This window comes from Choloepus didactylus, chromosome 8 (genome assembly GCF_015220235.1).
Source record: "Choloepus didactylus isolate mChoDid1 chromosome 8, mChoDid1.pri, whole genome shotgun sequence".
In the NCBI taxonomy this organism is placed as follows: Eukaryota; Metazoa; Chordata; class Mammalia; order Pilosa; family Megalonychidae; genus Choloepus; species Choloepus didactylus.
Genome location: NC_051314.1, coordinates 60,594,456 through 60,608,302, shown reverse-complemented (window position 1 = coordinate 60,608,302; position 13,847 = coordinate 60,594,456). Strand labels below are relative to the sequence as shown.

Below are 13,847 nucleotides of genomic sequence, written 5' to 3'. Positions count from 1 at the left end.
TATATCAGCTATTATGAATAATACCGCTATGAACATCAGTGTATAAGTTTTTGTGTGGCCATATGATTTCATTCCTCTTGGGTATAGACCTAGGTGTGGAATTGCTGTGTCATATGGTAATTCTGTGTTTAACCATTTGAGGAACTGCCAAACTGTCTTTCAAAGTAAATTTTACATTCCCATCTATGCTGCATGAGGGTTCCAGTTGCTTCACATCCACACCAATATGCATTATTGTCTCTGTCTTTTTGATTATAGCCATCCTAGTGGGTAGGAAGTAGTATTCCATCGTGGTTTTGATTGGCATTTCCCTAATGATTAATAATGTTGAACATCTTTCCATGTGATTATTGGCCAGTTCTGTATCTTCTTTGGAGAAATGTCTATTCATTCTTTGTCCAGTTTTAATTGGGTTATTTTTGTTATTGACTTCTTTATGTATTCTGGACAATAGTTCCTTATCAGATACATGATTTACAAATGCTTTTCCTATTCTGTGGGTTGTCTTTTCCCTTTCTTGATGCACAAAAGTTTTTAATTTGATGAAGTCCAGTTTATCAAATTTTTCTTTTATGAATTGTGTTTTTGGTGTCATAGCTAAGAAACCTTTGCCTAACCCAAGGTCACAAAGATTTACACCTACATTTTCTTTAAGAGTTTTAGCATTTTCATTTATGTCTATGGAAGAGTCCAGTTTTGACACTGCATTTGATCCCATTATTTCTCCAATATTGCTTTTCAAAACTCATCAAATCAACACAAGAGTCTTTCTTTTAGTGGGGTTAATACTCTTTTTCGAATGCATGTACTATATTCCTTTACTGGACCACATAAGATTTTTGTTTCAACAAATATTTCAAATAGAAAAGAATTGTACTTACAAAACCCCTACTAACATTAACTTATAAGTAAACACATCTAAATTCTCTTAACTGTGTTCTGATCTCAGTATAGATTTTAAGAATAGGGAGATTATCCCTTTATTTGGCATAAATAAATAGGAGCATTTGAGTAGGCCATCATTTCTCATACAGCATGAGAGGCTGGTAGCTATAAAACAGAACTTCCTGAGAGTGAGCACCATTGAACACTGGCTATAGGGAAAGGCTGGGACAGATAATGGTCTCAGGGAGCAAGCCAAAGAAAAATTATATTATTAGATTATGGGAATACAGTGTAGCTGTGAAGAACTCAGGCAGAAGGTGCCAGAAACCCAGCACTGCCAGCTTGTGTGAGTTACTTAACCTCTTGGTGCCTTGGTCTCACCTTTAAAATAGGGATAATAGTAGTATCTACCCCTAAAAATTGTAATAAGGAACAGATGTTATTCTGTGTAAAATGCTTAAAACTGTATCTCCACAGAGATACTTTTACTAAGGTGATTAGTAAATATTAGCTATTATTATTATTACTCAGGCTTTCCTTCTAACTCACTAAAGAGATTTCTTTTAAAAATTTATGTAAAACTTTTAACATATGTTATTATAGTGTAAAAGCAATTCATAATAAACATAAAAGAAGAAAAATCACATAGAATCTCAAACTTTGAGATACCCGTTGCTAATACCTTGGGTTTTTCCTTCTAGTCTTTTTTTCTATGCATTTCTATGTATATGCATATATACATTCCCACTTACAATGGAGAGCCTTTGGTCCAACTTACATTTTGGCTTGTGCAGTTCTTGATTGTGTTTTTCACCCACTATTTTTCAAAAATCATTTTTAATAGAAAAAATAGTGTATTTCTACTTTCTTTTCTAGATTAATCTCTTTTCAGTCTCTCTAATCCACAACAATCCACGATCACATGAAGATTAAATTTCAAATGGAATTGAAGAGTTTTCACCCACGCTCAGACAAGTTACACATCTCTCCACTAGAGGCCCCCATAGGCTACTTGGTAGTTGTTAGAATGGATGGGTTGATGGAAATACAAGCCTTACCTGACTCAGTGGTGATAGGCAAAGAGAAAAATGTGTCTGAATAGAGTGGCTTTGTGAATTCCTTCAGGTCCTCATCAAACAGCTGTGTGAAAGCCCGGATGCTGATTCTGAAATGAAAACCAATTTATTTAAGTTCAAAGAGGCTGACAACTTTAGGGTTGACTGAAAAAATGTCTTCCAGCAGAAACAGGGTCAGCATCTGGTCAATGAATATGTGGTAGGGGATATGAATTAAGCTATTGGCTGGACATGTGTTTGGGCACTCATTCATTCATCAAATATTTGTTGAGCACCTACCATGTGCCAAACCCTATTCTAGGAGTTGAAGATATTGCAAGGAACCAAAGGCCCTTCTCTCTAGAGCTTATATTGCCATAAGGAAGTTAGACAACAACAACACAAACATAGTTTGTCAGTTGGTGATATATGCTATGATAAAGAAAAGAGCACTCTGGTGGTAGCCTGAGGAGTTGCCATCCCAGAACTTTCCCTGTGTATAGAAGACAGCACACTGAGCTCTCCTACAAAACACTGTGGGAGAGGAGTCAAACTGTGCTGCCTGGGCAAGGGATTGTTGGCTGTAGGGCATATAGTGCAGTGCCTGGGACTGTGAGGAAATGGTTTCCTCAGGAAGAGGAGGGAACATGCAGAACCATGTAAAGGGGGCTATTTCCAGAGCTACACATCCATGACCCAGACAAGAACAGGCACAGAAAGTATCTGGAAGACCCCTGTGTTTAGCCTGGAGCTATTCTCCAAATTCATTGTATGAATAAACCCTGAAGGAGAGCACTTGCACAAGTCAATCAGCAAAGCTGGGAAAGGTATTTTCTTTTTTTTCCAATTTTTTTTCTTTTTTGTTAACTCCTGGCCTTAGAAAAGCTCTGTGATAATACTAGCTGGATGCAAGCTTAAGGAACTTAGGCTTCAGATTCTGAATTCCAGTGATAATACATTAAAATATCAAAATATTCAGGTTCCAACAAAATGTTTGCAAAACATACAAGGAAACAGGGAGTGAAGGCCCAGTCAAAAGAGGACTAAAAGATTAGAAACCAGCAATGAGGAGGACCAGACCTGTAGCATACCAGACAGACTCTAAAAAATGGTCCTAAATATGCTCAAAGAGTTAAAGGAAACATAGACAAAGAACTAAAAGAAATCAGGAAAATAACATATGGACACAAAGAGAATATCAAAAGAAAGAGGGAAATTATGAAAAGGAACCAAGCAGAGTTGAAGACTACAGTAACAGAAATTAAAAGTTATCTAGAGGGATTCAACAACAGATTGGAGCTGGCAGGAAAAAGAATCAGAGAACTTGAAGATAAGATAATTGAAATCATTCAATCTGAGGAGCAGCAGGAGGAATTAAGAAAAGTGAACAGAGCCTGAAGAACCTGTGGGAAACCATCAAGTGTACCAATAAGAGCATTGTGGAAGTCCCAGAAAGAGAAGAAAGAGAGAAAGGAGCAGAGAAAATAGTCAAAGAAATAATGGCTGAAAACGTCCTAAATTTAATAAAAGAAATGAATATATACATCCAAAGTGCTTGATGTACTCCAAATAGAACAAACCCAAATAGACACACTACAGCATATTATAATCAAACTGTCAAATGCTAAAGACAGAGAAAGAACCCTAAAAGCTGCAAGAGAGAAGCAATATGTCACGAATAAGTGATTCTCAATACGATTAAATTCCAATTTCTCATCGGAAACCATAGAGGCCAGAAGGCAGTGGGATGACATATTTAAAGTGCTGAAAGCAAAAAATTGCCAACCAAGAATTCTATATGCGGTAAAACTGTCTTTCAAAAGCAAGGGAGAGATAAAGACATTCCCAGATAAACATCAAACTAGACCAGCCCTACCAGAGATGCTAAAGAGAGTTCTGCAGGTTGAAAGGAAAGGACAACAGAAAATAGATCAAAACCTCACAAAGAAATAAAGATCTCCGGTGAGGGTACTGACATGGGTAAATATAAATGCCAGTATTATTATATTTTTGGTTTGTAACTCCACTTCACTTCCTACAGGATCTAAAAGGCACGTGCCTAAAATGTAATGAAAAATCAGTGGTTTTGGATACATGTAAACTGTGGCAAGGACTACATAAAGGCTGAGGGTGGGGCAGGGGGTATAGTTTGTGTATTCTATAGAAATAAGTTGGTATCAAAACAAAGGAGATTGTTACAGATTTAAGATGTTAAATTTAAGCCTCATGGTAACTACAAAGAAAATATCAGACAATATGCAAGTTCACAGATGAAAATTAGAGAATAGGTTGCCAGGGACAAGGGACAGGGAAAATGGGAGTTAATGCATAATGGGTATAGGGTTTCTGTTTGGGTAGATGGAAAACCTTTAGTAATGGAAGGCAGTGGGGTTACTTCAATATTGTGAATGTGATTAATCTCACTGAATGGGGAGTGGTTGAGATGGGAAAGTTTATGTTGTATATGTGTTCCCACAATTAAAGGGAAAAAAAGAGTGAGTGACTAAGGAGACAATGACAACTAAATGCAATACATGATTCTGGATGGGATCTAGCAAGGAAGGAGAAAAGGCTCAAAGGGACATCATTAGGACATATGAAAAAATTGGAATATAGACTGTAAGTTTTATATCAATGTTAAACTTCTTGAACTTGGTAACAGCACTTAAGGTTGTTACCTAAGTGAATATCCTTGTTGTTAGTAAATACACATGGCAGTATTAATGTTCAAGGAGCATGATGTATACAAACTACATTCAAACATTCAGAAAATGGATGGATGGATAGAGTAAATATGACAAAATGTTAAAACTGGTGCATTTGGGTATCTCGGGGTGGTAGGGGCACATCATAGTTTTCTTTATGGGATTTGTATTATTCTTGTAACTATCCTGTAAGTTTGAAAGTAGTTCAAAATAATAAAAAAGATAAGAGCAATGGGGATAGAACACAGGGGACTATTTTATTCAGCAAGGTCAGTGAAGCTCTCTTTGATAAGAAGACTTTTGCATAGAAACCAGAAAAAAGTGAAGGAGGGAGCCATGCTTGATTCCAGGTTGAGAGAACAACAGGTGCAAGGCTCTGAAGCTGGATTATGCCTAGTGTATTTGAGGATCAACAAGGAAGCCAGCGTAACTGACCACAGTAAACAAGTGAGGGAGTGGTAGCGGATGAGGTCAGATAGGTAAATGGGAGCCAGAACATGTAAAATCCTGGAGGCCATGGTGAGGACTTTCATTCTGGGAGAGATGGGGAGGCACTTGAGAGTCTTCATGAGGATAACTCTCGCTGCTGCTGCATGAGAAGAAGGGAGACAAGTTGGAAGGGTGGGAGAGGATGGTGGCCTGGACACAGTGGTGGCGAAGGTGGTGAGACATGTTCAATATTTCAAAGGAAGAGCTGAAATATTTGATGATGGATGTGGAGTATGAAAAAAAATGATACCACATGTTATTCCTGGGGAACTAGAAGAATGAGGCGCCATTTTACTAACATGAGGGAAGACTGTGGAGGAATAAGTTGGGGGTTTGGGGAAGATCCAAAGTTCAGTTGTGGGGACAGTAACTTGGAGGTGCCTGTTAGAGCAGTCAAGTGGTTCAAATATCAATATTACTATATTATAATAACTTACATATTTTCCCACCTTGTTGGCCCTACTTATTTTCTAAAGAGACTTTTTTCCTCAAAATATTTTAATGTCATTGTTACCATTAAGAAACATTTATTAAAGGCCTTCTTTATACATAGTTGCTGAAGTTACAAGCAGATACATGATCACTACCCTTGAAAATTGAAAAAAAGAATATAGAAAAATACGCAAATAGTGAAAGAAGAAAGCATATCTATATTTTTTGTTTTTTTTTGTTTTGTTTTTAAAAAGAATTGTTTTTTTTTTTACTGAACTTGAGGCATATTAGATAAACAACCAATTTTATATTTACATATTTTAATTAATTCAATTTTGAAGTGTTTTCACACACACAAAAATAATTGGCATGCGACAGTTGTCCTACTGTGAAACAAAATCACCTTATCAAAAAACTGTTGCAAGTATTTTCACCCAAGTTAAAAATAAATTGTTTATCCTGAATATTAAAACCAGTAACAAATTTAAATTAATTATATAAAACTCATTACTTGTAGTTTCCCCTTGCAAAGATCCCCCCCCCCAAAAAAAATGTGCAAGTAACTAATATACTCCAGTCACAACATAATCCTGGATCATCCCCACACCAAATCAGATGCTCCTTTAATTTTAAACCCATCATCAGAGACCAAGAGAGTCATTCCATTTTATACAAAATTTACATGTGCCAAAAATGAAAGGCCCAAGAGAAACAAAAACAAAACCTTAGTACTGACAATGATGTTCAGTGCACTAATTTAATAGTGGCCCAAATTGCCACTGATCAAAAATAAAATAGTGGCTGTATATCACTGCAATGAAATCTAAGAGGCTTTAACCCTTTGGTATCTGAAATTCAGATTTTTCCAATTGCGTGAATACATACCTCCTAAGTGGCAAGAGTGGAGAAAGTGGAGATGCCAGCACAAAAAGAAAAAGAGTTACCATTTGCTGAAACACCCAGAGAATTGGCTTTAATAGACACTTCTTACAAAGTTAGGCAGAAACCAAAAAAATAGTTAAGAGCTGCTTGCGTCATTAGTGGAGGTAATTGAGTCTTAAGGTTCCATGTAAAAAATTTAGCGGGGGTGGTGAATGTATGTTTCAGCAAGTCTTATGTTTAAAGCAAAAACAAGAAAGAAAATAAGAAAGTACCCAGCCATGGTAGCCTACTCCAAAGTCAGAGAGCTGTGCCATTAGGCTGGGCAGAAAATGTCCAGATGCAGAATAGTTGTTTCTCATAAGAACTCAACAAAATGAATCTAACAACTTGAACTGCAGGAGAGGGAACCAAAGAACAGTGTCATTTTAGTGGAGTACTATCAGCCCTTGTGCTGATTTCTTGAACAAACTGCATTTTATTATAGAAACAAAAGAAAAAGAAGACATAGAAAGGACTATACTATATTTCATTTACAGTATCTGAGTTCTGGAAGGACTGTATAATGGAAGCAGAATTCAAATAAGAAATAATGCCAATCAAATGTCAAATTTTCATTATAACTTTCCTAAAAAGATTTCCGCCTTATAACTATTAATAACAAAGAAACAAGTTGTGAATATACAGTTCAGAAAATAAAAACAGAGAAACTAGTGACATTATTGTGACCAAGATGTTTGGTAAACAGTGAGATAAAAGAAAAAGGCTTTTAAACAACCCTTGGGACTTCAAAAACTCTCTTCAGGTAGTAGATCTGTCCCAATGTCATGGCAACTAGAACAAGAGCTTCAAAGAAGGACCAAAGGACCACTCTGCTGTTTGTGTTGTCATTGATCACTCTGTGTTTTCTCTCCCAAACTCTCATATACTGCTGTTCATGCTTTATAGCTGTCATCACCATTGCTAGCTCAATGATCATTTCTTCTAGCTTGTTCTGGTGAGCTTCTGTTTCCATGTCTTGTCCTTTTGGGACCTCCCCAACATCAAGGGTGAACATCAATTTCTTTGGCGTCATGGTGGACAACCTATTGCTAAAACGAAACTTCTATGTTCCATCCATGTTAGCAGCAAATGTGTATCTTCCACTGGACCCTTGGTATCCTTTATAAATTCCTTTACTGTCAGGCCCCGTAATCTTTATGTCGATGTCCAAGTAGCCTTGGCCACCTCAAAGATGAGGCCCATCTTGGTGCCTGAGGTGACCAGCTCGAAGAAGCATTCCTAGGCATGTGCGTGGATGCTAACAAAGTAGCCCGAGGCCCTGGCCAGGAGCATGGCCAGAAGCACCAGTGGCTGGGAAGTGTCATCATGGTGAGGCTGGGGCTGGGGCTGAGGACAGAATTGGGAATGCGACTCCAGAGCTACCCCTGCAGCTGTCACCACAAGAAAGCATGTATTAAACAGCAAATGAGGAACTCCGAAATTTAGAGGAAGCTGTGTGTTTGGGCTTAAGAAGATGGGTGGCCTGGAGTACACGGGTTCAAGTAGGGGACAGTATGAAGCGAGGATGGTAAAAATAGCCTGGTCTAGGAGCCTGCTGATCTGAATTCTAGTTCACTCTCAGACTCTGCTTTGTTGAGTGGTACCTAAAGCTCTTTATGTCTCAGTTGCCTCATCTGTAGAATAAAAGGATTGGATCTAACGACATCGACCTGTTCTGCTCTGAAATTCTGGGATTCACAGGTGCACATGCACAGTTCAAATGGGTCCAGACAAATAAAGACTTTTAGGAACCCAGGAAGGAGATAAGGACCTAGAACAGGTGGGGCCTAAAATTGGTGGGTCATCAGGAACTCTGCCTTAGCCCAGCACTTAGCACCCATAAACCATCCTGTTCCATCCTCTCTTCCTAGCCTGGTATTTCCCACTACCCCTTTTCACAAACCCCATTTTGAACTGTACTATTTGATCTTCCCTATACAGCTTGTATGTTTCTGCCTCTGCACTTTGCCTCATACTGTCCCCTCTACCTCAAAACTCCTCCTGCCCTCATCTCCATTTTTTGAAATATCTTTCCTACTTTTTAATGCACAGCTAAAACGATACCTCCTTAAGAAGTCACTGAACCCTCACAACATTTATTTACCTGTACCCCTCTTACTCCTTCAACATACCTGCTTATATTTTAGCCGCATGTCCTTTTTCTCTCATTACAAGTTCCTCAAAGGAGGGACCCTTTCTTATGCCTTCTGTCTCTCACAGTACAGAGAAGGCAATAAAACATGTATTAAATATATAAAAAGCATGATAAATCTCATCATATGAATGCTATTTTAATGAACAGATATCTAGTAGTAATCATTTCAACTTTATATATGCCCAGAATCAGAAACCTATAGCAGAAAATTTGAAGTCATGTGGCTCAATTTCCTTAATTTGAGGAACATGAGGCCAGGAAAGGCTGACGATGGTCATATCGTTATTCTATTTAGAATAGAAACAAAAGCAGATCAGCACTTTCCTAACCTCCAAACTGCCTCTTACCCATAGTGATCTGCCCTTTCTCTTTCCATATGGAACAGCTCTAATTACACAAATGGATAACAGCAATCCAACAATGAATGGGAAAACATTAGTCGTTGACATAATAAACTTGTATATCAGCTAAAGCTAGCACTTCCCATTTCTTTTCAATCTTCATTTTCTTTTTCCATGCTCTTTCCTGTCTCCCTGTTCGCTTTGGAAAAATGTTGCCTGGCAGCAGTAAGAATCACTGTGATTATCATCTTGAGACAGAGAGAATTCTGACTGCATGGGGCCATTCAGCAGCCGCCACCCAAGAGGCCACTTAGCATGTGGTTCTCCCAGGTGCCTTGAAAGGCTTCCCCTCTTCTTACCCAGCGTTATCTGCTTGGCATGCTTCTAACAGGACTGAACCAAACATTTATTGGAGAAATAGAAGAAAGCTGTGTTACAGAAAACAAATATGTATGGCATGAGTTGATTAATCTATAATAAGAATGTGTAACTTTTCATAGAGTATCTTGGCTCATTTCCCTTATTTGTTCATAAAACATTTAATGATCACCTCTTTTTCTGCCAGGTACTTGCCATATTGTTTTATAACCACTGACACATCTGTCTCCTCTATTAGACTTTGTGCTCTCTCAGTCTAGTGTAGGGGACAGGTAACTAAACAAAGGGTTAAAAGTCACTGGTAAATGCAGCATTAGAGGGGTGTAGCGACTGGGTGCTTTGGAAACAGAGCTAAGGGAATACCCAACTCTGGGGTTGGCAGGTGTGGTGTGGGGCTAGATGAAGGTTGAGCTGACTTTTGAAGTGTAAGAAGGAATCACCAGCCAGACAGGGAATACAGAGCATCCTAATAGAGGGAAAAGAATGTGCAAAGACTCTGATATACGAAAGAACCCATATAGTCAAGGGAACTTGGAGGAATCAGGCATAACAAAAGGACAGGGTACACACGGGCAAATGGTGAGAGACAAGGCTGGAGAGGCAGCAGACAAGAGCATGAGGGTGCACCCTGGACTTGCTCCTGTAAGGGAATGGAAGCCACTGGGAAGTCTTACTCTAGCAGGGCTGAGACCAGGTTTGATCTATTACATACATTCTCCTTAGGACAACCCTGTGATGTTTTGCTGATGAGAAAAGTGAGTTTTACAGAATGGAAATGCTGTTTAAAAGGTCATGCAGCTAAAAAGTAGCAGAGCTAGAACTCAAATCCAGACTTTCTCCCTAGGACCTCAGCAGCTGTTATGGCAGCAAACAGTAAACAAAAACAGTCTTAACTTTCCAACTTGAAAACGGAAGTACCCTTTGGGAGACTTTTGCTCAAGTTACTTTGAGCCCAAATAATGAAGGCACTGAGAGATCTCTTGGTTTTTACAGGAGCTGAAAGATCCCTGTTTCCTCATCTCTCTTAGGTTTCTCATTTGCTGCGTCAGAGATCTCATCTCCTGCAGGATATATACTCATATGGTCTCTTCTTATAAGCTTTGCTAAGTTTGCCAACCTCATCTGGGGAGGCAATAGCAAGTTGTGGTGAGTCCTGGACAGAGGTAGCTACTTAGCATTCCTCAGTAAAAGCGGAAGAGAAAACATAATATTGATTGGGTCTCCTAAAAACTCGGCCTTTCTATTTGGACAGTCTCACATCAGTTAACATAGTAATTTATTTGACTCATCTTAAGATGTAGTGAAAAGGACAATCTATTAAGAAGCTTCAATTCTTCACATAATGAATTGGAGCTTTTGCAAAGTGCTGAAGGCCCTCTTCGACACATTACCTGCCAATGGAGGCAGGAACCCAACTTTTATAAATTACCCAGTAAAATGCAGAGCTTTCTTGTAACACAGGTTATTAATCTACAGGAGCTCCTGTGCATCACATGCTCAGACAACCGAGTGCAAGCAATGTAGCATGGCCCTTCTGGCGAAATGATGGTAATTCATCTCACCTGTAGGCAGTCCGCGGCTTCAGTGGGCCATCACAAAATTTTTGCTGATTGGGATCGCATTTTCCGCCCAGGCTCTCCATCTCTGCTCCAAGCTTAATGTTAAAACTCTTGGAGTTGCTGTCAGGACTTTCCGCACACTTGCTTACAAAATAGTTGGTCTGATACATTCGAATGGAGGCATTGTGCCTGTATTCCAGGTAGGAAGGCAGCGGATGCTGTTGTTCTGGCTTCAACTCATCACTGCCTGGAGGGAGAAAACCCACAGGTGAGGGCTGACTTTCTTGTGACTTTAGTGATTTCTAACGAGGTTTCTAAGGCTACTTCTTCACCAGTCAATATCTCTGACCATCCCAGAGCACAGGTTCTGACGTGAAATTCTCCTAATGAAATTAAATTTTTTTTCATTGTTGTAACATATAGATAATGTAAAATTTTGTCATTTTAACCATTTTAAATATACAATTCAGTGGCAATAATTACATAATGAAATTAGTTTTAATTCACATTTCCTAAAATAAATAAATAAATGCATTTGAATACACACACACATATACCCACATATGCTATCCTCTTTCTAGAAAAGGAATGTGTGGTAGAGGGGGTAGCTCACGGCATCAAATAAATGATAATGTGTCCCAAAACTCTAGAAAGTTGAACACTTCCCATAGTGACAGTCAACCCACTCAGTGAGTTCTCTCTCTTGCCAATAACCATTGTAGCTGAGCTAATAAGGAAATCCCTATGACCTGGGAAATAGGGAAAAGATAAGGGAAATAATGATCCAGGCCAGAGCGGTCTGTCCCACAAGGCGTGCTCCACGTGCCATGCCCGGTCTGATAATCGCTCCATGTACAGCTCTCTGTTATCTTGAGTACAGTTTACTCCTGGCTTGAATTTAGCCCATCACTCGGAATACTTCCCAGAACTCTTCCCCTGTCCACCCGGCCCGCTGTGTGTTTTGGCACTGCAAGCTAGTTTTGCTGCTGCCTGGAGGAAAGCATAATTAGGAAGATAAATATTGTAGAGATCAGATACCATTTACAATGAACTTCAAGGAGTGAGGAACTCCCTACTTTGGGGGTTCTTCACAGCATTGTGGACTCTTGTTGAACAAGATTTGCTCAAAATGAGTGGGTCTTGGAAATATTCTTTTGGTTAGCAGTAGTTGCAAAGGAATTTCACCTATAGATGAGCATGCTATCAATAGCATTTGTGTGAGATGGACTGTTATCTTAGATCAACACGGGAGCACAGCCCATCTCCATGGGCACTAATAATTGAAACCTAGCTGGAGAACACAAGGCTGCTTTCCAGGGTGTGACTTCCTTTTCTGGTCACTGCCTTACATTCATGTAGTAAAACAACACCTCCATTGCAGCTTAATTAAATCTAAAGTATTTCCACAGTTCACCAATACATCTCTAATTATGAGGCATGAGGAAATCTGGGATGCATCACTGACCCTGGAAATTATTTAATTGTTTATGCATAATCAGCTTTAGTACAATTAAATAAAATGTAAAAACACATAGACTGTTAGATACTCAGCGAGACTAAAATACTAAATACAAGAATAAAATACTATTTAGCCTAGACATTGTTCCAGCATTTGTCAGGTTTGAAGTTTACTTCTTGCCCTCAAAGGGGTCAAAATAGTGAGGGATGTTTAAGAAGTTTATGTTTTGAATAAGTGTTTGAATTTCTATAAGGAATATAAAATGTCAATGCCATTCCAGACCCAGTGTCTCTTTTGGAGAAATACATGAGCCCTCAATGGCTAATACATTTGTGGACATGTGTGCCCTCAAATATAATACTCCTGCAGGTGGTTTGACAAATGCTAAAAAGCATACTGGGTTGGTCTATGGAATGTTGTTATCATTATTACCTAGTATTTTCTCAGTCTGTAGGAATCAGATAGACAATGAATAATTTAGGACACTAACAAATGAAACAATCCATTCAAAAATCAGTAGAGAAAAGAGGAATGCTTTTTCATGATCATCTTTTCCTGCTTTCAAACTTTTGAATATTCTTGTGAATTAGAGGGTAGTTTGGTATGTGTGGTTGGTTGAGGCATTTGAGATAGGAAGGGGTGAAGAGAGTTGTGGCATATTGTTTAATGGCAGAAAAAAAGAGTTGTGAACAGCTTGTATTTCTTCCATCTAGGCACCAAATCAGGAGACTCCAGTGATGAGACTGATTTTATTGTGTAAGATTTGAGTGATCTGGGCATGGTGTAAGAGCACAATATTCCAAGTCAGTATGCCTCATTTAGAATCCTCCAACTACAAGCTCTGTGACTTTGGGCAAGTTACTAAATCTCTTCGTGCTTCAGATTCCTTATTTATAAAGTTATTCAGAAAATTGGGATAATAATAGTAACATCATCATGGGGTTGTTGCGAAGATTGGATGAGTCAATAAATACATATCAATAATGAAAACGGTGCCTGACACAAAGTAAGGGCTCAATAAATGATGATTATTCTTGTGGTTACTATTATTAGTATTCTCCCATTTAACAATTAAACCCAGCAGATAACAGACGTGATAGTTGAAACAGCCTTTGAGCAGTTTATTTTCACATGTTCTTGCATCCAGTAGAGTTAGATCTGGATGATATAAAAATTAAGTTTTTTACTTTTAAAAACTTGTGACAGAAAGCACCCCCACCGTGACCTTTGAGAAAGCAATCCTGTGTCTTACAGCAGAGTTAATTCATGAAAACTTACCATCAGCTTCTTGCACCACCACCGTGAAGTATTTCACAGCTCCATTGGTATCGCTGAACCAGCTGCAGTTGAAAGTAAAGTTGATGGAAGATTTGCTAATCAGCACATCCTTTTTATTCACACGAATATGTGGAGGTGGAGGAGGGGGGCCTGGAAAACGGGGTGAGGAAGGAAACAAGAGGGGTCACAA

The 13,847-nt window shown here is 38.7% G+C and overlaps 1 protein-coding gene and 1 pseudogene across 2 annotated transcripts in view; both read right to left on the bottom strand.

Annotated features, from left to right (window-relative positions):
• PTPRB (protein tyrosine phosphatase receptor type B) overlaps positions 1-13,847 on the bottom strand; it is a 128,945-nt gene that overhangs the window by 30,018 nt on the left and 85,080 nt on the right. For both annotated transcript variants that reach the window (XM_037848206.1, XM_037848207.1), the window contains 3 exons: positions 13,658-13,807; positions 10,924-11,167; positions 1,944-2,050 (listed from right to left, as the gene is read on the bottom strand). In XM_037848206.1, coding sequence (XP_037704134.1) covers positions 1,944-2,050; positions 10,924-11,167; positions 13,658-13,807 — 501 coding nt within the window. The remainder of the gene's footprint in view (positions 1-1,943; positions 2,051-10,923; positions 11,168-13,657; positions 13,808-13,847) is intronic.
• LOC119543396 lies at positions 7,092-8,059 on the bottom strand (annotated as a pseudogene).